The 27583-nt window shown below is 39.1% G+C and overlaps 1 protein-coding gene across 1 annotated transcript in view; it reads left to right on the top strand.

The window, feature by feature from the left end:
* The first annotated feature begins 901 nt into the window (after positions 1-901).
* The window catches only part of LOC121393630 (bifunctional protein GlmU-like), a 53506-nt gene continuing 26824 nt past the window's right edge, over positions 902-27583 (top strand). Inside the window, exon 1 of the mRNA XM_041562656.1 lies at positions 902-994. Coding sequence (XP_041418590.1) covers positions 917-994 — 78 coding nt within the window. The 5' untranslated portion in view covers positions 902-916. The remainder of the gene's footprint in view (positions 995-27583) is intronic.

Genomic DNA, 27583 nt, shown 5'->3' with positions numbered 1-27583 from the left:
TATATATATATATATATATATATATCTTCTGAATCTTTCCACAAGCAAAAAACTGTTGATCAAGAGAAACCCAAATGGGCATTAGGTATGAAAACTAAGAGGAAAAGTTATTATAGATGTTTTTGCACCGGAAATACCTTACGTTCCAAATTAAATTTAAATCACATGCAGCAGTTTGTTTCAAGCAATCTACAAGAGTTTGGATGCAGAGTAAAAAGGGAAACCTCTTACTACTCTAGAACTGGATCCAGGTGATTGCTTTAAAATCAAATGCAGAATATTTCCATATGGTGCACTGAAGAAAGGAAATGTAGTTCTTGTGCAACCAGCTACTGTTTCTATCAGTATTCATATTGTGCATATACCTAAGTGACCAACCCAACAGGAAAGGATGCAACAAATTTGTCCACCATTAAGTTCAATAGTTTCAGGTCCATGTAAGACCCGAAACTACTGAATTTAACAGAACAGAATGTATAATAAAGCTGCCTGCGCTGGCTCTGTTATACATTGATCTCTCTATATACTTGCTGATAGCAGTTTAAGTAAAAATAGCAGTACTGACAGACCATTTTTAGGTCCCAAACTAGGTTGTAAGGAAAAGCAATGGCTTCCTGAACTCTACTGCTGTGAAGTAGTCCATAGGAGTGAATAGATCACAATCCTGAGCTATTTTCTTGTTGGACTCAATATGCCCTTCCCAGCCACCAGCCGAATGTGGAATAAGCTATGAGGCTGTTATTGAAGTATTACAGAAATCAGCAGCCCTCATATTTGCACGTCTGATACTTTGCATAGGTTCAAGTATATTAATGGCAATCCTATGCCTTGTCCCATATATGAAAGCGCGCTGTAGTTCGTGAGTGTGGTGTAAATCAAAGAGTCCTCCACTTTAAATAAATAAAGTACATTAAATATGTTTTTCTTTCTTCAGATTGCCTTGCTGTGTCTTGGTGGGTTACTGTTTGGATCTGGAGGGAATGCATTAATTCAGGTAATACCTGTCAGTGTTCAAAGGTAATGCATATGCCACAGATGAATAAGCTGTTTCTCCGGGGACCCAGAAAATGGCAAAGAGTTGCTGGACGCATCTTGGTTCTGCCGCAAAGACTGAGTATAGTAAATAGTCTATAGCCTAGTTTTTACAATGTAGATCTGGCATTTCTGAACTCAGTACTAAGCCCCTAGTTATGTTTCAGCTGAAGTGAAATATATATATACACAGTATGTACTATATATATATATATATATATATATATATATATATATATATATATATATATATATATATATACAATGATTCCGAAGATACCTGCACTCTGCCAACGTTATACACTGTTGTGGGTGCTTGGTCAATAATTCATATATAAAAGTTCAAGATGGACCAGCACACCAATTTCTTCAATCACCAATATTTTATTGCAACTTTATCAACATATATATATATATATATTATATATATATATATATATATATATATATATATATATATATATATATATATATATATATAAATATATATATATATATATATATATATATATATATATATATATATATATATATATATATATATATATATATAAGTTCCAGCTGTGGTGCACTCCACACAATGTTCTCTTCATGCCTGGGTGCTGTCAAATGTATTGTAGATAGTAGTTCCCCAAGTTTGACGCACTCCAGGGCTTCATAATGCAGTTTAGAAAATAAAATTTATTGTCAATATTTCGGTCCCGTTCTGGGCCTTTCTCAAGACATTACACCTTGTAATGACTTGACTTCAGAAAGACCCAGAACGGGACCGATAAATAAATTTTCTTTCTATGAAGCCCTGGAGTGCATCAATCTTGGGGAACTATATATATATATATATATATATATATATATATAAATAGCAAAGAAACCTGAGGACGGCTTGAGTTAGGAGCCGAAACGTCAAAATAAATATGATTTGATTTTTTCACCTTAAAAGACCTGGAGTGTGGATTCTTTGCTATTTGGATGTATATTATATAACCTGCACCCAGGCGTTTGACATATTTTTGGAGTGCTCCAGGTGGATAGTGTTGGTATATATATATATATATATATATATATATATATATATATATATATATATATATATATATATATATATATATATATATATATAAAAACACTGTCCGGTATGGTGCACACAAAAAAAAAAAACATTATAAGAAGATATATATAAGATATTTGTGCAGAGACTGAGAGTCATTTCAACTCTCACAAATATCTTTATAGACCGGTACCATAGTACTCTTCTAGTGAGACTGGAGCACGGCTTAAAATGATCTGATTTTTCAACAAGGCAATTTGAGTGGTACAGGGAAGCTCTGGTTCTACAGTCAATAGTCCTGATTAGTAATTTCCAAGTACACATAAAACACAAGAGAGGAACAAGGCTAGAGCTCAGCTTGCTGCCAAGAGTGCTGGAAGTTGTAAGTTCAACACATGCTGGACAGCCAGAAATATCATGTCCCTGGCAAAGAACTTATGCCAAGGTTGCTCAGATAATCAGCAGCGATTCTGGTGCAGATAATTATAGTGTCTATTGCCAAAGATTTGCCTAGTGGTGAATACACAATGTGCAATGGTACAGCTGTTGTTAAACTGTAACTGGCAGCCTTTTCTGGATGTTTCAGTTCAAGAACAGCTTTAGGGCTGCAGGTCTGACATATCTGGCGTATGCTTGTATACTCTGAAAATAGCAGACAGCTATTACACAGTATGTCCATTGTATGTTTATCTTCATTGAATCCACCCTGTGATTATTATTATTATTATAAATACTTATGGGCCCTGGGCATATGCCTTTCTGCACTACCCTCAAAATAGTCCTGCTGCATGACAAGAGGAAATTACATGGGCAAATGCAAAGATAAGCTAGTGGCAGTTGGGAAATGATATACAATTCTGCATCTTCCTCCAACAACAGAATCAGGCTGACAAATAAGCTCCATTGGAATGCACTGGAATGTTTCTGCACATGTAGATCCAGGGACAAAGTGGAGTCTAGCCGCAGGGCTTTAGAAGTGATTTGGATGGATGTGCCAGTTGGTTCTCTGCTGATCCAATTAAAGCTGTCTGTACAGTTCAGCCCTAGAGATTGTTCAGCAGCTGTACATTACCCTGCCTGACCATTGTGCCCATTGCAGTGATATCTCCAGCTAAGACCCCAATCATTAGCATTCTCACTGGGCTTCGTGTTATCCATAATTCTCCTTGATTTGTTCTCACTTTGATTTGTTCGTTAGCAGATAAAATGTTGCTAGTTATTATAGTCTTTCCACACTTGCCCATTGCTGTTACGTTTCCAGTATCATCTTTGTACATCCTGCTAGCAGTGTCTCACCAAACAAATAACAGTTATATTTATGAACAACGAAGACTTTAGCATTCATGTGAATAATTGCAAAGCTGAATTGAGAGAAGATTAAATGCCCAGACTAACTTCAAGGCAGAAAAAGAAGAAGAAAATCAATTTTCCCAGCCACAGAGCTTTATATAGCCTTCTTTGTTATTTTGAATCAATAGTTCTGTTCCCATGAATAGCTGAATAATCACTTTTTTGTATAGTGTTGGTATACATGTGGACTAAGTCGCTGAACCTTCGTTCGCAACACTTTTGATCATTAACAGATTCCTGCTCTTAGTCTCATTTCTCGGCAGCTTTGAATTTAAGTTACTGCCTTCAGCGGAGCAATTATACCATGCTGCGTGGCCCCTGTGCTTTGCTTAAATAAATGGATTCCTCCCATACGTATGAAAACACATGAAAAGTAATGCACAATAGGTCTTGTACATAAAATAAGATGAGTGAAACTCCCCAAAAGGGAGAAGCTGATGAGATCTATGGATAGCGACGTGCTATGATTCACAGGACAACCAACTGATGTTCAGTTGATGCCACAATTTAACACTTAAATGATACTTTTTAAAGCGATCGCTTATTAGTCTGTTAAACAGTTTTATTTCTTTCATCTTTTTAACATATTTTCCCAGTGAAACCGATTCACCATCACAGTGCCATTTGTGTGTTTCATTATGTGACTGAAAATGACAGTCTAATAGATATACTGTATATGCATCTTTTGTCAGTTTCAACAAGAATTCACTTACAAAGTGCAGGGCAGGGTTCAATGTGCAACACATTTTACTCATTTGCACCCTGTTCTCTTCTTTGGTCCATGGTGACCCAAATTGCTGAACTTTCCTTTATGAATACAGATCTGTTGGCATTTGGCAGTGTTATATTTATGAGGGATGGACTGGGGTGGCACAAAGGTGGGACACAAGGTGCAGAGCTTAGTAATGCCCCAGGCATAAACGCAGGATAAATGAGAATTTCACTGACTAGAGCAGGGGTCCCCAACCTTTTTTACCCATGAGCCATATTCAAATGTAAAAAGAGTTGGAGAGCAACACAAGCATGAAAAGTCCCTTGCGTGCCAAATAAGGGCTGTGATTGGCTATTTGGTAGCCCCTATGTGGACTGGCAGCCTACAGGAGGCTCTAATTGGCAATGTACTTAGTTGTTATGCAATTAAAACTTGCCTCCAAGCCTGAAATTAAAACAAATAGCCCCTGCTTTGAGGACACTGAGAGCAACATCCAAAGGGTTGGAGAGCAACATGTTGCTCACGAGCTACTGGTTGGGGATCACTGGACTAGAGCCTGTGCTTCATGCAACAAACTTAGATTGTTAGGATAACGGAGTAGGTACTTACTACGGGTACTTTGCACCACATGCAAGTGCATAGGGCACTTGGTTAATACAGGGCCTCATTGCAGACTGTATTCACTTGTGCGCCCAAACTTTCACTTCTAAATGATGCTCACGTTAGGGGATTGGTAGAATGGTTCTTAGCAGAGGTGCAACCTGGAGGGGAGTGAGCTGAGGAAGGAGGTAAATGAGTGACTTGCAGGGGATGATGGTGGATTCTGGAGCTGTTTGTCACGGCCGGCACCCGATACCAGAACAAATGCCAAGCACCCTGGTCTCGGCTTCACCAGTAGTGTGACCACCGTTGGGCTTCGGGAGGAGCCCTCAGCTTACTTGGGTGCCACCTGGACTTAACGAGGGGTACAAGGCGAGATGTTCTGGCTGGCGAAGGGGCACGGCTGTTAGCAGAGTCTTTTGGGCCGAAGGTCACGGTACAAATGGAGCAGGCAAGAGAATCGTCAGACAGGCAGAGTCGAGGCAGGCGGATATCAGAATCGTCAGGCAGGCAAGGGTCAAACCGGATTGTCAATCAAGGGGTTAAGCAGGAAGAGTTGTCGTAGGCAGGCAAGGGTCAGGATTCAGAGTTCAGAATAGTCAGGATACAGGCAGGGTCAAACACGGATAAACAGGATACAGAATAACAGGAACAGATGCACTAGGCTCAGAAACCACTTAGAAACAAAGTTCTATCACGTGCACTGGCTGGGAGTATGAATGGGCCTTAAATACTTTCAAATTTCGCGCCAAAACGTGCGCCAATGCACGTAATCACGCCAGCGCGCCTGTAACTTTAAGAGGCGCGCAGGTGCTCCCCCTAAGAAACCAAGATGGTGCCGGCGCTGGAGGCAAGAGAAGGAGCGCGGCGGCGTGGCGGCTTTCCACGCCGCCGCACCACTAGACCACCAGGTATTTTTATTACACTGTTGCATGCAAGCCATTTGCAGCAGTGGTGGGTAGCTGGAAGACCAAGCACGTGCCTTGGTAGCCATTACTTGGCCTGCAAATGAGTAAACCAATAATGAAATCATGCCACACCGATGGACTGTTAGGTCATGCCCATTCTAGTGTCTTCTGTTCTTATTATCTTCTCTATAATCGATTATACAACCAATGCAAGTACTGTAGACTTGGAGCCAGCCAACCAGTGAGACAATGGCCAATTAGGCAAGACTAAAACAGTACTCTGAATCAGTAATACCTCCCATAAAGCACAAGCAAAATGAATATACTTTTCGCACTTAATATTTCCTTTGCTTAAAATCTATAGGTCAGATTGAAAAAAATGAATATAAAGTGGTTCTTTTGTGTTGGAAAGCAGCAGGCACCCTACAGTGGGAACTGACTGTGAATTATGCTATAGTTTATCAGATCTATGTAATCCCTCTATGTGATCTCCAGTGTATAATTTCATTTCTCTGCTCTGCTTTCCCATTTCCCTGCTCTGCTGCCCCCAGAATTAGTGGTTTAATTAGCCCCCAGTGACATCTTTAGGTTTCTGGCATTGGATATTATTAATAAGTCAACTTATTATAAAAAGTTCAACAATTTGAATGTACATTCATTCTTTTCCTTCTCAGTCAAACCCTGTCCTGGATTCCTTATGTTAGGTTTCCGCACGGAGAGTAATTGGATGAACCGCTGATTGCTTTTTTTTCCCTGTGTGATATTTCTGGCCCAAAGGGAGTAGACAGCGGCACATTCCCTCTCCTGAATGGTTTGATTGACAAGCGACAACTTTAATAGACTGGATGCCTTCCTAGTCATTGTAGCGATGAGACTTTAGCCACTTCTGCTAATTGCTGGATATTCTCCCAATTCCAAGCAGCAAAAAAAAAAACAAAAAAACATACATTCAATATTCTGCATAATTACGTGGCTAATTGTAGGGACAGGAGCGCTCAGTAAAGCGTGACAGACATACCAGGCTCTTCACCTCGAGGTCACAGGTCGTAATGACATGGTCATTAACATTTGAAAACCAGTTGGAAGCCCCATGGCCCATGGACTTCCATTAGCTGAACACTGACATCTGTGATAACACCCAAGCTATTATCACAGGAGATCATTAGCAAATCAGTAGGGACAGAATGGCAGAATGTTGCAATGTTGTATGAGAGGAATTTGTAAACAGTTCTACAAATTGATGGGTTTTTATTGTCACATATCCGAACATGATTCAGAAACAGTGGTGCCATATTCATAAAACAAAGGAGGCGATATCCCCCTTTTATACAGATCACGCGAGTAGGAGGGGATTATGAAGCGTGGGGTATTCTATTTATGTAAAGTAATTGACATCATGACTCTTCAATTATAAATGATGATATGCCTCATTTACAACTGCAAGTGCGGTCACACTAAAATGGACATTGTGCATATTGACACCATTTGTTAAAGGTACATACTCATGTCCAAACATACGCCTTTCACATTTGTATACTTGCACTAGGCGGGTAATTTGTTAAAGTACGAATGGAAAAGACTCGAGAAATTCAAGTTTTTTTCACTAGAAAGCGCAAATTTTTAAAGGGAAAAAACAAAACAAAAATTTTTTTCGTGATTTATCATACCCCAAGTCAGAATCCGAAAATACTCCATCTCCAAGCTGTCGGGGTCCTGTAAAAGTCAATGACAAAGGTCCCATTTCATATTTGAAGATATCATGGTCTGAGCTGAGTTTCGGGAAAAAATCTGAGAACTTTTCACAAAAAAAATGAGCATTTTGGCCAAAAAAAAAGATTTTTTTTCCCACAAAAACATGAATTTTATCGAGTTTTTTTTAATGATAAATAAGGTCAAATCGTGGATTCTAGTTTGGTCAGACTTTTTTACTTAAAGGAGAAATCAACCTGTTCTGAAAAGAACCCGTACCCTCTACCTCAGGTAGACCCCCCTCCCTCCTCCACCCAGGCTAACTACCCCCCCGGGGAGATGCCCCATACTCCATACTTACCCCTCGCCGCAGATTCTTCCAGCGAAGTTCCACGCATCCATCTTCTGCGTCCTCGGTAAGCCGATTGGAAGATCTGCAGCAAGGGGTAAGTATGGAGTATGGGGCATCTCCCCGGGGGGGGGGTAGTTAGCCTGGGGGGAGGAGGGAGGGGGGTCTACCTGGGATGGGGGTACAGGTTGATTTCTCCTTTAAAAAATCTGAAAAAAACTGATTTTGATAAATAACTCCCTATGTGCCTGCCCAGTTGGCCTTAAAGGGGGTGTTCACCTTCCAGACATTTTTTCCAGTTCAGATTGTTCCTCAGAAATAAAGACTTTTTTCAATTACGTTCCATTATTATTTTTTTACCGTTTTTCCAAAATCTAAGTTTAATGTCCCTCTCTCTGGTGTTTGAGTCTGGCCGCTCAGTAATTCTGGGGCAGACTCTAAACTGTTACAATTTTGCAACATTTAGTTGATACATTTCTCAGCAGCATCTCTGGAGTATTAGCAACTATTGTATCAATTCTAACAGCTGCCTGTAATGAAACCCAGAGATTCTGCTCAGCAGGGACAAAGATAAGAAATGTGTCAACTAAATGTATCCATTTAGAACAGTTTACAGGGTCGGTGACCCCGCCTCCCAGAGCTGCTTTAGAAGTTGAAAAAATTACACTTTACGCTTCAATATTAGAAAAATGGTGACACATAGAAAATAGAAAGTCATTGGAAAAAGTCATTATTTCTGGTGATCTATCTGAAAACAACTAGTTGTTTGAAGGTGAACAACCCCTTTAATGAATTGCGCCCAAATGTCCATTTTAACTCTAGAATTAATGCCACTCTGACTTTGGTGTAAATTCCTCGCTACCCGCAGTGGACAATCCCCACTCCCAATTTGCAAAGACACAAACACACACACCCAAATTACTTTGGCATCCTGGGGAGAATGCTGCATTATGGATAAAAAAAACATGGCCATTTGTGTTCAGAATTTTAACTTAAAGTGATACTGACACTAAAAAACGACTCTTCAAAATATTATTGTACTTTAAAAGTTACCTATAGGTCACGTTGATCATTTTTTAATGATAGGTTTGATTTTATAAGTATTTGTTATTTGGAGTTCCTAAACCTGACTGTTTTGCCAACCTGACTGTCCCTTTTCAACCTGTCAGTTAGAGTTTCTAATGTTAACGGACTCCTGCTCTGCAAATATGGCAGCCCCCTCATACAGGAACATGGGGCCTCAGATGGTTAATGTAAAAACATTGGGCAAACAATATGAAAATTATGTATAGCAAGCAAAGACAATATTATGATAGATGTACAAAAAAGTTTAATTGCTGATGTCAGTATCTCTTTAACACGCAGAACTGCATTCATAAATGCATTTTATAATTTAATGGCTAGCCTTAGCAATTGTATCAATTCCATTTTAATATGCCCACCGTTTACCACCTATAGTACAGTATTGGTTTTCCTATTTTTAGAAAAGTTTCTATCAAATCAAAAACTGTTTTTGTCTCGGAATCAATTTTTACATTTGCATTGCTCTTCTAGAATAAATACAGATGATGATATAGTGGATACAATGGCAAATTCTGCCTTCATTTAATTGTCATAATATTTATGTTACATAGGGTATGAGGGCTATAATTTTCCTATCATGCAAATTGTAGGGTAAATTTATCTGCTGAAAGAAAGGGCAGCTGGAAGTGTGAAAAGCCTTTCAGATCACCAAGTGCTGAGTTGTATGTGTTTCTCTAATGAATGGTAAACTTAAATGGGATGTGCAGCCTCTAAATATAGCCATGGAAACAAATAATGATTCTATATATTTCCTTAAAGGGGTTGTATACATTTAAATGGGCATTTAGTATGATGTATGATGAGTACTAAAAATTAGCAATTACAATACATTTGTAGCCTTACAGAATTTTTGTTTTAGGTGGGGTCATTGACCCCCATTTGAAAGCTGGAAAGAGTCAAGAGAAAAAGGCAAATAATTAAAGCAGATAACTTGTAACTGCTACAGTTGCTAGAGGTTACTATATCAGTTGAAACTTTGCAACTTTATTACGCTACATTATTATTTACTATACTTCAAATGCAAAAATAACGAATTTTTTTTCAGAATTTATTAAACCCTGAGGATGGAAAAGTCCAAATCAGAAAATTCGGCATCTTAGACCTGTCGAGGTTGTATATAAGTGGGGCAAATTCACTAAGATTCATAGTTGCACCAGGCGCAACTTCGCCGCGCTTCGCCGCACTTCGCCAGGCATAGTTTCGCCAGCGGTCCGCAAATTCACTAACATCCGAAGTTGTGCTCAGGGGTAGCGTAAGTTTGCGAAGTTGCGCTAGCGTTGATTCGCCAAGCGAAGCGAAGTTTCGCTAGCAATGGTTCATTTGCATACGGCGCCAAATTCAAATTTCAATGGAGGAATACGTATCAGCACTACAAATGCCTAGAAAACCTTCAAAACATCAAATAAAAATTTTATTTTGCCCTACACCTGTGCCCACTGTATAGGTAAGTTGCCATGAGTCAGGAAATGTAGGGGGGAAGGAGGGGAGCCCCAAAAATTTTTTCGATCTTTTTCAGCCTATCACCCATAATGTAGAAAACACGCCAGCGTTTTTGGGACTTAGAAAAAATGTTGACTGTTTTTGAAGCAATCCCTATCTACTCTATTGCGCTTCGCCAGGTCTGAGGTGGCAAAGGAAGTCTAGCGTAAAAGGTAGCGTTCAGTACACTGCGCGCGTTAGTGAATTTGCGTAGTTACGTCCGTAGCGAAAATCTGAGTTTTAGGGTGAAAAATCAAAAAAATCGTTAAAATCCGATGAAAAACCCGAAAAAATAGTGAAAATTGGATTTTCTGGAAAATGTAATAATAAATAAGTGCAAAAAAAACCTGAGCGGATTTGATCGGAGTTGTAGCAGAAAATATTAAGATAAATTCGGACTTTGATAAATAACCCCGAAGTATTTGCAAATAAAAATTGCAGGCTAAACGTCCAAATCTGTATAAGTAATTCGTATAGTTATCATTTATTTGCTAGTTGAGAATATGCTTAAATTATTAGGAAAAAATATGTATATACAGTATATATATAAGATTCTTTATTTGTCACATGCATAGTTATACAGGTACAACATGCAGTAAAATGCATCCTGATCCACTTTTTTAGACTGTGCAAAATTAAAACATACTAGTTAAATACTATAATTAAGTACAAAAGGATTACCATAAAAAGAAGAATTCTAATACAATTTTAATATAGCAGCAGATTAGATGTAGTGCAAGATGAACCATGTTATTTACATAAGTGACAGTGAGTAAAGATTGTATAAAAATTATAGAAATATAAAAACAGTATATATAAAAAAAAAACTGCAGTGCAGTACAGTACACCAGATAACCATGTTACATGAGGTGATGGTGAAATCAATTTAAATGAACTGTACTATGAGAAATAAAAAAATAAAAGAAAACAGTGCAGTAACAGTACACAGTATTAAAGTGCATAGTATGTGGATTGTATAGTGCTGTATTGTGGTGACATAGTGTGTCACATAGATCAAGTAGGTGAGAAAAGGAAGGGGTGGGAGATTATGGGTAAAGTGGCATAAACCATTTTATTTACATAAGTGACAGTGAATGAAAATTGTATAAAAAAATATAGAAATATAATAAACAGTAGTGCGATATATGACAGTATAAAAAAACAGCAGTGCAATACTTTATTGTGGTGACATTGTGTATCACGTAGGTCAAATAGGTGCAAGTGAGAAGAAAAAGGGGGGGAGATGGACTGCTGAACCATGTCCTGGTTCAGCAGTCCAGTGGCATGTCCTGGTTCAGAAAGAGTCCAGTGGTGTTACTACTCGATCCGGCACTGTGGGTGTTTCTGTAAAGCAAAGAATATTACAATCCCTCGTGTCATGTTGGCAAGTAACTTTTGCTCTTAGGTCATCCAGTTTGTTTTCCAGGGACTGGACATTAGCCAGCAGGATACTGGGCAGTGGTGGTCGATGTGCTTGTTGTCTGTCTGTTTCGGATGTTGTCGTGTTTACCACGCTGTTTCTTTGTTCGTCGCCACTGGTCAGCGTCGCTAGGGTTGCCACCTGGCCGGTATTTTACCGGCCTGGCCGGTAAAAATGATGCTTCATGCCAATGTTATTAATAGGAAAAAACGTCAAGTATATAAGAAAAGGTGGCAACCCTAAGCGTCGCGTGTGTTGTTGTTGTCTGGGTCACTGAAGTGTCCAAAATGACGTGTGAAAGTTGTTTCCCCATTTACAGAGGTGTCTTTCTGTCATAAGTAACCAACCAAATGTACTGTCATAATCCATGTGTTTGCAGAAGTAATTAGTGATGTCACTATGGATGGTGTGTAATACTGTATCAGAGATGTTTGTCGTTGTGTGTGATCCTATAAAGGATATCATTGATTGTACTATTACATTGATGATACAAATGTCAACTGGAAATCGTTTAGGGTTGACATGCTATCTTCATAGACTATTCCTTAAAATAATGATACATGATTAAATAGTGCTATTCAGTATTCTTTATATAACTGAATACATCTGCTTTTCAGATGTATTATTAAAACACCATGGCTGCGGTTCCTCTGCTTTTGAATAACCTTTTCATGCCAACCTTTAAGTTATTGTACTCGTACCGCCTTGTACCTTGGATCTCAGCATCTAGTACAGGTATGGGACCTGTTATCCAGAAACCTATTATCCAGAAAGATCTGAATAATGTAAACACCATCTCCCATAGACTTCATTTTATCCAAATAATCCACATTTTAAAAAATGATTACCTTATTCTCTGTAATAATAAAACAGTCCCTTGTACTTGATCAGGCCCGGACTGGCAATCTGTGGGTTTTGGTAAATGCCAGAGGGGCTGCTATTAGGTGCCATAGAAAGTCAGTATATAATGGGCTGGTGGGGGCTGTTTGGGCCTCTGTATACCTGAAATGCCAGGGCCTATTTTAATTCTCAGTTCGTCCCTGTACTACTTGATCCAGACTAAGATATAATTAATCCTTATTGGAAGCAAAACCAGCCTATTGGGGTTATTTAATATTTAAATTATTTTTTTTAGTAGACTTAAGGTATGAAGAGAAGAAAGATCCCTTATCTGGAAAACCCCAGGCCCCAAGCATTTTGGATAGCAGGTCCCAAAATTAAAAAAAATAGGCTTGTTTTGCTTCTAGTAAAGATTAATTATATCTTAGTTTGGATCAAGTATTAGGTATTGTTTTATTATCAAAGAGAAAAAGGAAATATTTTTTAAAAAGTTGAGTTATTTGTATAAAATCCAGTCTATGGGAGATGGTCTTGCTGTAATTCTGGATAAGGGGTTTCCAGATAACAGATCCCCTTCCTGTACTTACCTTTCTATTCTGGCACTCTCATATTAGCATTTGCACCTTGTGCAAAGTGGGCTTTGTGCCTACTGTTTCTTTGATGGAACATCCAACACAAGGCTAGGAATGCAGTGATCAGGAGAATAAGGGGGCACTGTATAAATTACTTAAAGGGATACTGTCATGGGAAAAAAACATTTTTTTTTCAAAATTAATCAGTTAATAGTGCTGCTCCAGCAGAATTTTGCGCTGAAATCCATTTCTCAAAAGAGCAAACAGATTTTTTTTATATTCAATTTTGAAATCAGACATGGGGCTAGACATATTGTCAATTTCCTAGCTGCCCCAAGTCATGTGACTTGTGCTTTGATAAACTTCAATCACTCTTTACTGCTGTACTGCAAGTTGGAGTGATATCACCCCCCTCCCTTCCCCCCCCTCCAGCAGCCAAACAAAAGAACAATGGGAAGGTAACCAGATAGCAGCTCCCTAACACAAGATAACAGCTGCCTGGTAGATCTAAGAACAACACTCAATGGTAAAAACCCATGTCCCACTGAGACACATTCAGTTACATTGAGAAGGAAAAACAGCAGCCTGCCAGAAAGCATTTCTCTCCTAAAGTGCAGGCACAAGTCACATGACCAGGGGCAGCTGGGAAATTGACAAAATGTCTAGCCGCATGTCAGATTTCAAAATTGAATATAAAAAAATCTGTTTGCTCTTTTGAGAAATGGATTTCAGTGCAGAATTCTGCTGGAGCAGCACTATTAACTGATGCGTTTTGAAAAAAACATGTTTTCTGATGACAGGGTCCCTTTATATATATTATGTTCTATACCACATACACATCATTGTCAGAGGCCAGTGCAAAAATGGGAGGGACATAGCACATTGTGGGCTACAAACACTTTGCACCTGTTTTTCCACTTTACATCTTGCCCCTTTAGACAATAATCAATCACAATAACTGGAAAACAAAAAAGTTATCAAAAAAAAATTGAAAAGCAAAAAGGATCTTTTATTGGGAACATTTAAATTAATTTCCTGCCTATGAAATGTTTTGAGATGATTCTTCCATGACCTTGATGGTTGCTTCAATGACATCACCACTTGCTGAAGCTCAAAAAAGGTAAAAGACATAACAAGGCGTTTTTTAAATACTGTCTGTACGTGCTCATTTAAAGATAAAAGGAGCTTAGCCATTAGCTTTTATTAGGTAGCTATTTTTCACCCTCGTAAAATCTAGAGTACAATAGCAAATATATCTTGAGTGCGGCAATAAAAAATAAAGGTACGGTAAGAAACTATGCGGGGGTATGAAGATGCATTATTCAATATTAAGGATCATTTATTTCACTGGTGTAGGCAGCCTATTTATATATATAACAGCACATTGTACAGAATATATCCTCTATTACACTTAAAATATATATATAAAGGTATAGGATCTGTTATCCAGAAACTCAGTATGGAAAGGCTGTCTCCCATAGACTCCATTTTATCCAAATAATCCAAATTTGTAAAAATTATTTTATTTGTCTCTGTGATACTAAAACAGTAGCTTGTACTTGAAACTCTTAGGGGCTGATTCACTATGGGTCGAATATCGAGGGCTAATTAACCCTCGATATTCAACTAGGAATTGAAATCCTTCGACTTCGAATATCGAAGTCGAAGGATTTAGCGCAGAAAATTCGATCGAACGATCGAAGGATTATTCCTTCGATCGAACGATTAAATCCTTCGAATCAATTCAAAGGATTTTAATCCAACGATCGAAGGAATATCCTTCGATCAAAAAAACTTAGGCAACTAGGCTAACATTGACTTCGGTAGCTTTTATCTGCCGAACTAAGGGGTCGAAGTTTTTTTTAAAGAGACAGTACTTCGACTATCGAATGGTCGAATAGTCGAACGATTTTTACTTCGAATCCTTCAATTCGAAGTCGTAGTCGAAGGTCGAAGTAGCCCATTCGATGGTCGAAGTAGCCCAAAAAAACCTTCGAAATTCGAAGTTTTTTTACTTCGAATCCTTCACTCGAATTTAGAGAATCAGCCCCCTAGTTTATACTCCAAACTAAGATATGATGAATCCTTAGTGGAAGCAAAGCCAGCCTATTGGGTTTACTTAATGTTAACATGCTTTTCTATTAGACTTAAGGTATGAAGATCCAAATTACGGAAATACCTGTTTTCCAGGAAAACCCCAGGTCCAGAGCATTCTGCATAAAAGGTCTAGTATATATATATATATATATATATATATATATATATATATATATATATATATATATATATATATATATATGGGATATCTTTGTGACTTTATCTCAGCCCTGGAGCATAGATGGTCTCAGAACAGGTATGGGACCCATTATCCTAAATGCTCATTTCCTGGGGGTTTCCGGATAAGGGATATTTCCTTAATTTTGATCTCCATACCTTAAAGGAGAAGGAAAGGTTTGCAGCACTTGGGGGTGCCAAATATTAGGCACCCCCAAGTGATTGTATTGACTTACCTGAAACCCCGGGTCGGTGCTCCTATAAGCAGAAAACTGCACTGGCCCGGGGTTATACCAGCGAGCACCATGGAGCTATTTTCTTCCGTCTTTCTCCTTCCTCCTGCGCAGTAGAACGAAAAGCCGAAATTAAACTAAAAAGTCGGCACCCCAAGTGCTGCAAGCCTTTCCTTCTCCTTTAAGACTACTAAAAATCATTTTAACATTAATTAAACAAAATAAAATGGTTTTGCCTCCAATAATGATGTATTATCTCTTAGTTTGGATCAAATACTAGGTACTATCTTCTTATTACAGAGAAAAAGGAATAATAAAATACTTTGTTTTTTATTTTGGTCCAAATGCATCTGTTCACCAGGGTTTGGGCTAAAAATAATTTGTAGAGGGGCCCAGTAATTCCTGTCTTGGAGAATTATTCAGCCAATCAGGCTGGAGTTTTACGGTAGACAAATACAAGAAGTCCTCTGCACTCAACCCATTATCAATATATTAAGGACATTGATACATTTTGGGCCAGATTCAATTCAGTGAGGAAAAGGTTTATCATGTGAAAACTAATGGACGAGATTCAATTTGAGATGCAATTCAATTATCTCATTGTTCATCATGTGAAAACTCTATTGACCTCTATGGGAAAAAACAAACTGAATTAGGAGGCCTTTGTGCCTTAAAGGAAAGTCCTTTCACACTTGGGGGTGCCAAAAGTTAGGCACTCCAAGTGATCATATTTATTTACCTGACACCCTGGGTCGGTGCTCCTATCAGGAGAAAACTGCACCTGCCCAGGGGTTCTTTCAGTGAGCACCACAGAGCAATCTTTCCCTGATTCTTCTTTCTTCTCGTGGCTGCGCATGCACAGTAGAGCATAAAGCCAAACTTTAATGGAAAAGCCGTCTCTTTCATTCTACTGCACATGCATCTGCCCCCGGAGATTTGAAGAAAGAAGAAGCAGGAAGACGATTGCTCTATTGTGCTGTCTGGAATAACCCCGGGCAGGTGCACTTTTCTCCAGATAGGTGCACTGGCCTGGGGTGTCAGGTAAGTAAATGAAACCACTTGGGGGTGCCTAACTTTTGGCACCCCCAAGTACAAATGACTTTCTCTCTCCTTTAAGCTACTAAAAAATGCCCTTTCCTTTAAACAAAACAGGGATTGTTTGTCCATATATTGCAATATATTTAAGCTGACCAACGATGTCAAAGTCATCCCTGGTCTGCCTCAATGTCCTTAATATAGTGATAATGGGTTGAGTGCAGAGGACCTCTTGTATTTATGAATTTTGAAGTCACAGCCTCATTACACCTCTGCTTATTGGGGGGCACAAATTTCCCTTTCTTGCTGGAGTTTTATGTGTTCCTGGTCCTGGGCTTTGCAGAAAACACAATTTTCAGGGATGTCTCACCTGCAACTGCTTGCCTGCAGTCAGGGCCACCATCAGGGGGTCACGGGGGGGGCAGTCCTCCAGGGCCTGGAGGATTTTTAACCTTGAGGGGGCCCGGCCGCGCCGCACTGAGCTAATTTTGCCAGCAAAATATACATTGGTTGCGTCCCGTGCGTACGCATGACGTCAGTACGCACGGGCGCAACTCTATTTAGACCGCCGCAGCCTGCCGCCTTGCGCACAGAAGATTGAAGACACGTCTTGAGAAGGAGCTGCTTCCTGGAGACGACGAAAGACGCAGAAGACACCGCTGGACGAAGAAGAAGACTGCACAGGAGAAGAAGACCGCACAGAAGAAGGAGAAGAAGTCGCCACTGGAGACCCCCAGTTGCAGGTAAGTGCCACTGACCACCAATGTGAGCCCCTGATCCCACAATTCAGCACCACTGACCACCAATGTGAGCCCCTGAACACCAATGTGACCCCCCGTGCGGGCCCCTGGACCCCATATGGGCCACTGGACCCCTGTGCGGGCCCCTGAAGCCCTAATGCGGGCACCTGAAAACCTAATGAGAGCACTTGAAGCCCTAAAGTGGGCCCCTGAAGCCCTAATGCGGGCCCTTGTAGCCCCAATGCTGGCCCCTGAAGCCCCACATGGGCCCTTGAATCCCCATTCGGCCCCTGCAACCCCCCAAGGAAGGGCCACTGAACCATCAATGCAGGGCTCCTGATCCTCCCAAGGAAAGGCCCCTGATTTCCCCCCAAGGAAGGGCCCCTTTGGTGGCAGGCTTAATAACCCTTTTGCCAAAATGTTTTTTTTTTTACAGTTTCTGTGCTTATGTCCATGTGACCTGGTGGGGGTGTGGTCAATGGAGGCGTGGTTAAGGGAGGCGTGGCAAGGGGGCCAAGAAAATTTTGTTGTGTGGGGCCCCGTAATTTCTGATGGCGGCCCTGCCTACAGTGATATACAGTGATATACTGATACTAAACTGGGCTCACCATTTAGAATATTTTGCTTCATAACTATCATTACAAATCCAGAAAATCAGGCTGATGCAGGAAATGCAAGTATAGTGACCAAGTCCAACATTGTTCACAATATGGGAAACCAATCTGGTTGCTCTTTTCTTCTTACGCTTTGGGTTAATGGCTGGTTTAAGTTTTCTCTCCTGTCTGTCAATGAAAGCATCAGAGTGAAAAATAGAGGCCTGCTTTTTATGTGTGCAGATCTCAGGCAGAGATAAGAAGGGAGAATAACAGGTGACACGGATTTGGCACTGAGGTGTAAGGACCCCATTGGGTTGTGTGAAAGGCATTAGGCTGGAAGTTAGAGCCCATGCGTCTCTGCTTGCTGCTAGTCTGTGCCAGGAGACAATCAAACCATAAGGGTCATTTTCTGCATGAACTAACCTTTTCCTCTCTTTGGGTTTGAAGCCTTTGTTGGCAATGAGATGCTCAGTAGGAACATTAAATTAACACTTCATATTCGTGGCTGTAAATTTACTGGCAGGCTGAGGAAATGTCACCAAACAAATACTCCATCATTTCTGCTTCATTTAGCTCGTGAATGGGGACACTCTCACCTGCAGAGAAAAGAGGTCAGGCCAAACGGGGATAATTTTAATCAGACTCTCAGACTGGTCTTTAGTTGTAGTGGATTGAGTTGCATTCTGTGCTTAACGTAAAGGTGAGATTGAGGTGAGAGCAAGCAAATAGATAATAAGTACTCTGCGGAATATTTAAAAGACCTCATTGTGGTAACTACGGAAGAGAGTCACACTTTAATCGGTTGCCAAGGAGACCAAAAGGCCTAAAGATTGTTAATTTTAATCACTTGGAAAGGAAACCATGTTGCAATCTTAATAAGGATGTCTGATTTGTGTAAAACCTTTAAAAAAATAAAGCCAAAGGAAGTTTTTTTCCCCTTTTTGCTATGAAAATAATGATGGCAGATGCCCTTGCTTTTCATTAAGCGCATCCTCTCTTCATCCCAATTGAAGATCTTATAAAAGAGAAGCAACAACTAATTATGTTCCTGGACTCACTCAGTATGTTACAGACATTCCAATGAGATATATGGACAGCATACAGCAATCTGCAGCAGGGAATGGAGTTAGAGGAACTCACTCCTGGGAATACAAAGAGGCTGGGCCCACTTTTGGGGGAGTCATAAATCAGGCACTTTTTATTTGCAGACCTGGGGGGGGGGAGATGCAGGGAGTTATAGTAAATTAACAGCTGTTTGGATGTAAAATGAGCACAGTATAAAATGCCCTTTCTACCTCTGGCTAAAGGTAAAGGGCAAATGCTCTTCTTTGCTCTCTCAAGTTGGAAATGCAAGCAGGTAGGAAAGGTATACTTTTTTAAGTTGTATGTAATTTTAGTGAATTGCCTTTTCAATTCTGCCTATAGTAAGCTGCAATTAAATATGATCTCTGATCTTCTCTAAGGTGAGGCTACATTTGTATCTTTTTATTCATGCCCTCTCCAATGTATCTCCAATTGTTACTTATAAATCCACCAATTGGTTCATGGGGATAGCAAGTCCTGGCAACCAGATACTATGTAATGTCTAAGGCACCAGGTCTAGTAACCCATAGCAACCAAATCTGCAGGCATCATTTGCTGATGACCAACTTGGAAGCAAACATCTAATTTGTTGTTATAGGTTGCTAGCCTAGGTGTGGACTTTAAACCTTTAAATGTACATACAGTGCATACACCAGCTAAGAAGAGCAGACCTGTTGCATGATTTAGGAGGCTTTGACTTGCATTTCTTTGCTACTAAAAAAGTCAGTGAGCTAATCACCTGATATTGCCCTGCATGGTCTTTAAATGGGTCGTTCACCTTTAAATTAATTTATTGCATGATGTTAACAGTGACATTTGGAGACAATTTGCAATTGGTTTTCATTTTTTTATCGTTATTTAGCTTTATATTTAGCAACTCTACATCTTGCATTTTCAGCAATCTGGTAGCTAGGATAAAAACTACCCTAGCAACCATGCATTGATTTGAATTAGAAAATGGAATATGAATAGAGTACCTGAATAGAAAGATGCGTAATAAAAAGTAACAATAACAATAAATACTGTATGTAGCCTTACAGATCATTTCTTTTTATATGGGGTCCCCATTTGAAAGCTGGAAAGAGTCAGAAGAAGAAGGCAAATAATTCAGAAGCTATTGAAAAGAAAACATGAAGGCCAATTGAAACATTACTTAGAATTAGCCATTCTATGACATACTAAAAGTTAACTTATAGACACCCATTTAACAGCACTGGCTTTTATAAAAAAAACATATCTAGGATATAGTTTCATTCTGTACAGAGGTGCCATTTTGCATTTACTGTATATCCGCATGACTTGCAAGTACAGGTATGGGACCTGTTATCCAGAATGCTTTGGACCTGGGGTTTTCCAGATAATGAACCTTTCTGTAATTTGGATCTTCATACCTTAAGTCTACTAGAAAATCATGAAAATAATTAAATAAACCCAATAGGCTGGTTGTGCCTAAATAAGGATTAATTATAGCTTAGTTGGGATCAAGTACAAGCTACTGTTTTATTATTACAGAGAAAAAGAAAATAATTTTTAAAAATTTTGGATTATTTGGATAAAATGGAGTCTATGGGAGATGGCCTTTTTACGTAATTTGGAGATTTCTGGATAATGGGTTTCCGGATAACGGATCCCCTACCTATATGTTCCAGTTTAACACAATACAACACCGTACAATGGGAATTCATAGGCAAATCCTTGAGCGTATTAAGAATTAGACCATTATATTCTTCCATTTAAATGCACTCATGTCAAACATACAAAATAGCAAAGAGATAATGAAATGCAGTTCAGAAACTGGATCATGTCCATTTAAAAATAAAATGAAAATTAGCTGTCAAATAATAAAAGATTTTATGTGACACTATTGATCCTGTTGTAGTCTGTAATATATAATACAATACAGTTGTATGCAAGAGTCACATTTGTGCTAGGCAAAATAAGGTTCAAAATTTTATTTTTGAAAGGTGGCAAACCCTTATTTTTGTTTGCCAGGGACACTGTACCACATTGCTAGATTCTCCCAGTTTCCAATTTGGCTGTGGGAGAGTTGAGCCAGCGTTGTGTTAAAATTAGCCTACCAGGTGGTCCACCAAAGTAGACACAGTGTGTCAAGTAAAGTGAAAGGCTGAGAATGTTTGCGGTTGGCTGGCTGCTGTAGAGCCTGGCAAAGGGTGCATGCTGTGGGGTGGCACTGATGTAGCTATTGAGGTCCCAGGGAATTCTGTGTCAGGCTTGGTTTACTACAATCAGAGCACTGATTAAACTTCTTTTGATCACAGGTTTAGTTTCCAGCCTATCAGGGGAGTGGGAGAGTTGGGATCCATATTAATGTCTTGCAGTGGGCCCACATAATTTCCCAGAGGGTCGCAAGGTCAGGTTTGTATTTAGTTAGCTGTAATGATCTCGTTAGGGATCTGAATGGACCACCGTCCAAGTCCTTTCAGGGATATGAGCGTGCCTCTCCTCCCCCCCTTCTCTCCCTGCCATGTGTGGGCTTACACAGGACATGAACTGTGATTAATGGACTTCCAGTGCTTAATATTTTGCAAAACAGAATTAAACAAGGAAAGCCGAGGACAATTGGAACTGGGCTCAGAAGGGGCAGGAGGTGGTTGTAAACAGAACCAGTACAATCCAAGCTCATAGAATTAACTAAGATGGAGGTATACAATGGCACAGCTGGTAACTGGCAGGGAGCCAGTCCTGGGAGAAAGCTCAATTGCTGTGTCCAGGTGGTCAGGCTGTGCTGGCCCTTTTAACTTTGCAAGTCTTCAAACAAAATGGCAGGGGGAAAGAAAAGACGACACTTGCAGCGCAGGAAAAAAAGACAAAGGCAAACCAGTGAGCAGAAGTAAGAAAGAGATTAATAACAAAGAAAGTGACATGCTGATAATAGAAAACACGTTCAATAGTAGTAATCCTTGACATACACGAAATATGAATACTTTTTTCCCCCTGAATTTAGATTAATTTTCACTTCTATAGAGAGTGTCTGCTTAGGTTAGTGCACACTTAACTCAAGCTACAACCACAACAACAACAAAACTAAGAGTTTCAAGTTCATGGTATTGACCTGACCAAAGTGTTCTGACAGACAGCCGCAGAAAAGGGAAAGATAAAGGCATATCCCAGGCTGGAGTTTTTGTGAATTAATCTAACATTTTCTGCCTTGCTGACAAAATGATTTATGGGCACTTACAATAATGAATGGTTCTTTGTGATGGAAGTGCCGTGTAGAATAGTTGAGTTGGCAATAGCTCACATTTTAGATGCTTATAGCCAGTTTGTTTCTGTACCCAATATATTGTTGCATTTCTCTGTCTGGCCATTGCGCTGACTTTATTTCTCACCTTCTGCATACAGATGATAAACATGTCCAGTAAATAAAGTTTCGTTCATACTATTCATAATTGAAGAGTCAAAGAAAGTGTCTGTGGTGGATATACATCCTTAGAAATCCAACAATGGCAACTGGAGATTATTTGCTGTGTTAATATCCTGCTTGGAGAATCCAGGATCATGGCGTAGTGTTTTCTTCTTTTTATTATTATTATTGTTATTATAGTTTATTTATGATGCAACACTGTAATCTGCAGTCCTGTAGTAGTGAATACACTACAGCAGGAATTAAAATCCAGGTTCTCAACCCCTCTTTGTGCTTGATAAAGATTGGGCTGCATTTAAGTATAAATAAAAAGGTACTAGCTAGTGCAAAGGACAATAGCAGGGTGACTGCAGATATTTAACACTTCTTTCTATGTTTGGTATCTGAGTAAAACTGTTGGTGTTTATAAAGTCTGGCGTTAGTACTGTAATATACACATTGGTTCTACTATGCAGTGTTCTATATCTTGCTATAATATTTGGTCTGCATGCATCTCTCCCCAACTCCTTAGAGGTCCATTAGAGATCAACATTCTGATTATAGGGTTTTAGACGTTTTAGAAACCACGGAAAAATGTATTTTCGCTAAAACCATAAATACCAAGTAATTTATTAAAAATCATATCATATAAAAATCATGAACAAATAAAAATGTGGAACTAATCCAAATACTATTATAAAACCTCAAAAGTCTAAATTTTTTTATGCAAATACGAATGAAAAAAGACCAGAAAACCTCTAGAAGCTTAAAATAAATAAAGATTTAAAACTGGAAAAGGACGAATCTCATTGAGATGTTCATTACCTCTACAGCTTTTAGATGGCAGAATTAGTGTTTTTTTTCATGTTTTGTGGTTTACAGCAGGGGTGTAAAAACAGAGAAAGCAGACCCTGCGGCTGCAGGGCGGCCCAGAAGATGTAGGGGCCCCATGAGGCCCTAAATGATATACTATTTCAATAAATATTGGTAAACCAGGTTAACCTCTAGACATTTTGGGGGCCTGAAAAATAATTTGCTGTGGGGCCCAGTAATATGTAGTTACGCCACTAAACTTTAGAGTAATTATTATAATCTACGATTTATAGAACTAAAAAATATAATCGTTAAAACGAACAAAATACAAACGTTACAAAATATAAATCAGCCACTAAGACTCATCTAGGGACAGTGGCCATGGAACTGTTTGCAAATAGAAGTATAAAAAAATCTTTGTTACTGGTCGCTGGAAATTGCAGAAATAGCATTAGAAAAAAATGAAATTTCTTGTTCAGTTTGCAATAGCCATGCCCCTCTGATGTACGGTTATTTCACTCAGTACTAAATGTGCATTAACTTACCTGGTAAAGTGTGCAAAGTGCAGTTTTCAGATGTAATTGACCACATTTTTTTCACCAGAATTTCAGAAAGAAACGATGGTCTCTTTGCAGAATAACTGCAGCTCATATGTTCAACTGACCACTTACAAAAATTATAGTGCAAATAACCCATGCCTATAAATAAAGTATATATATTTCCCTTTAAGAAAAGGTTTATATCACTTAACACATTTAGCTCTGTGAAAATATTTTAGAAGAAAGATAGTTTTGTTATATTCATAGGTATTTCTCCCAGGAATGGGAAAGTCGGTTATTTTGTTTCTGCAAGTCTATTGGTGCAATCTACTGTATGTTTTAAATCTACAGCATGAATGCAACTGGGTCATAGCATGGAATATCCAACCCCACCTCTTGCAGGGTTTATCTGCTCCTTCTAACAAACAACTGAATAAAAAGCTGCTCCGATCTAATAAGGAGGCACATCTGTGTCAAGACCACCCATAATTGATTTGTTTTTGCATTTTTATTGAGTACACACAGTGATCTTGGGTCATGGGCAGAGTTGGATTTAATGCATTATCAACCTAAAGCTACGTTATGATGAAGCCTTTTGACCCTGCAAAGCTAATGCAGCTGAAAACCATAATTCCCTTTTCTGTCTTGGTCCATTGAAAGGTATCTGATCTACAGAAATCATTGTATTCAGTTGAATTGCTTCTGAAGTAAGGTAATAGACATCAATGTAGCCTCACAAAGTATGACAATTCATATGGCTCTACACAATATATTTAAAAAAAACTCCCAAACTGCTATTTGTGTCCAACATGAAAAAGGAAAATTCATACACACTTGTATAACACACTCTTGACTTTGCTCATCCTTATACTTTTATTCTAATCCCTGAATATTCACCTAAAACCCCTTTGCATTTTACTCAAGGTCTATAGCTCACTCTGACTCAAGCATTCTTGACTTTTGTTGAGAATCTCTGACCTTCGGTACTGCTCTGGTTCCTTGACATTTATTTAAGCTCAGGAATTCAGAGGAATTATATTTGCTATTCTTCTAAACCTTTATAATTGTATAAGAAGAATAAACAACTTGCAGAGGGTGACCTTATACATGCTGGTCAATCATAATGTGATACATGGCTGTAAGTATATTCTATATCATTTACACATATAGAATTATGCCGGGAGGCAGTACATATTTAGTGCCATTAGGGTCTGACCCAGGGTCTGAGGTTAGCGATTCTAATCACTGGGAGGTGTCTAACAAATTGGCACCCCCAATTATTAAGCAACTTCATGCCAAATTCAACTGCCAATAAATGCTCTTGTAAAACAGTAGCATATATACAGTATATACAGTAATTATATAAATAAATATATATATGTCATTCAAGGTACAATCTATAGTTCATACACCAAACATGATTTGAGCATGCACATTTGTATCCTTTATTATGAAAGAATAATTGGAGTATTTGTTACGATATTATGTATTACACAAACGCTAGCATATCCTGGTCACACTGAATATATTATTGGCCCAGTGTAAGAATGGAAATTAAGCATACTATCTACTAAAGTTTATACAAAATCCCAACCAATACAGGCATTTTATTTCGTAGTGTATTGATTGGTTTAACTAGAATGCAGTAGGTAGCACCATGGAACAGTGACATATATATATATATATAGTTATGTTATGTCATACCCCGTGTCTTCCATTTCATGAAAGGGTAGCCTTGCGCATCTGGTCGTTTTATATATGACTCTCACTAGTGTGTGTGTGAATATAGTTATTTTATTGTGTAAAGGCCTATTATCTTTCCCTGCAATGAGAGACAAGAAATAGGACAACATCATTACTTTGTTTTTCTACACTGGCCTAGACACCTAACTCTTGCCTGCCTACCCCTAGTCCAGGCCCTCCAATTCCATCTGCTCCCATAGCTCAATCCACCACCTCCTTTGTTGTCATCACTGTGTGAGCGTATTTGTGCTCCCACTGGGGAAGGTGGCGGTGATAGAACGAGGTGGCCGGTCTTGTTGCCTGGGGTGCTATGGAGGACTGACTGCATGAAACATTGGGTTAATAGCCATCCACTTGTACACATAGAATTGCTCTGTATTGCTGTCAGGAGGAACCGCAGATTTATGAAAAACAGAAGCAGAAATACTGTGCATTATGAAATGATTTACTAAGTAAAACTTGAGGGATAAAAACGAGGGATGCACTGAATCCAGGACTTGGTTCTGTATTCAGCCGAATCTGAGCTATGTATTTCTATTAGAATTCATCCAGATTAAAGAGCCTGGCTAACCTGAATCCAAACCCTACATTTTTGAAAAAAATGGTGCCTGCGCTCGTGCGCCGGCTTCTAAGGCCCAGAAGAAGGTTTAGTATTTGGCTGAATCTGTAACCCTGGATTCGGAATTAGAACCCTGAAAAACATAATTTTGTCTCTTGATAGGTCTCTGGTACGGCCACACAGGGCCAGAACTAGAGGAAGGCAGAAGAGGCATGTGCCTAAGGTGCAACAGTGGGGGCTGTAGGTATGTGCTTCTTCTGTTGCCTACCACTAGTCTAGGCCCTTGTCCCCCCACTTTTAGGTGACCATTCCACTCTTGGTTGCGTGTCCCAGAGTCGTCGGTGTGTGTTCGCCTGCCTGCATGTGTGGGAAGTGCAAGGTGATGGCCAGATTGCCTAAGGCACTCAATGGGCTTGGCCCCGGCACTGAGGCCACATCTTGAGTATGCAGCTTACTTTTGGGCTCCAGCATCTAATGGGAACTTCAATGATGTCATTATTTGTGAATGTTTTGATAAAATTAAGCTTGTATCTGTCATCTCTAAGTAAATAGATCATGACTTTTAATGAATGAAATACTTGTGAATGGTTTGTAAAAAAAATAATTTTTCTGATCATTCACTACCATTTGACTAAAGACTGATCGTATCTTGAGTTTTTATGACAACTGCCAGTGAACGCACAGGTGCTGGGCGCGTTGATAAGACTTAGACCAGGTGTGGAAATCGAGTCTTTTTTGTGATTAATGACATGTCACAGTTTTGATAAGAACAATGATTTTGAACAGTGAAAGTGATAGAAGTCTGCTACCATTGAGAAATTGATGACAGTGGGACAAATAGAGGCCTTTCTCTTGGCTATCTAGTTCCTTGCTCAATAGCATGTGGTTGAATATAATAGGGGAAAGCGTCTGAGTCGCATACACTGTTGGATTTTCTGGCAATGCAAGATATCAATATGGGTATTTTGAGTGACATCTTAAACAGTGAAATGTCTTTGTTGTCCGGTTTTATACAACAGTAGATATCTCATATGGTTAGTGAAAGCACAAAATTGTGAGTAATAGCTTTAAAAGCAATCATTTGGTGCCTGTTTAGGCTGACAACTATTTCTACGGCACTTCCTTTATCCCTTTGTGACATCCAGTTTTATACACAATTTAAATCATAAATTATGGGGGGGCTGCATGCTGAGCATCACTGATTTCTACCTTACTAAAGAAAATTGAAGAATATACTTCAGGGAAATTTACAAGTGCCAAGTTTTCACTTCTATTGTAGAACAAAGCCCCATTCTTGCAAACACAACATTTCTCATATGATAATTCCCCTCTCCTGCCCCTAACAAACCCCTAATTATACCCCAACCCCATAATAACTGCCCCTAGTAACAGACAACAATTTCTGTTAAGTAATGTTAATAATGTGTAATCTTTGTGGCTGATTTATTAACAATAGCTACTTCTCCGAAAAAATCCTAACATATTAAACAAAACAGTTTGATATAGGCCTTGTCCAAACCAA

The sequence above is a fragment of the Xenopus laevis genome, chromosome 5L (genome assembly GCF_017654675.1).
Source record: "Xenopus laevis strain J_2021 chromosome 5L, Xenopus_laevis_v10.1, whole genome shotgun sequence".
Classification (NCBI taxonomy): domain Eukaryota; kingdom Metazoa; phylum Chordata; class Amphibia; order Anura; family Pipidae; genus Xenopus; species Xenopus laevis.
This window is presented reverse-complemented; position numbering and strand designations above follow the sequence as displayed.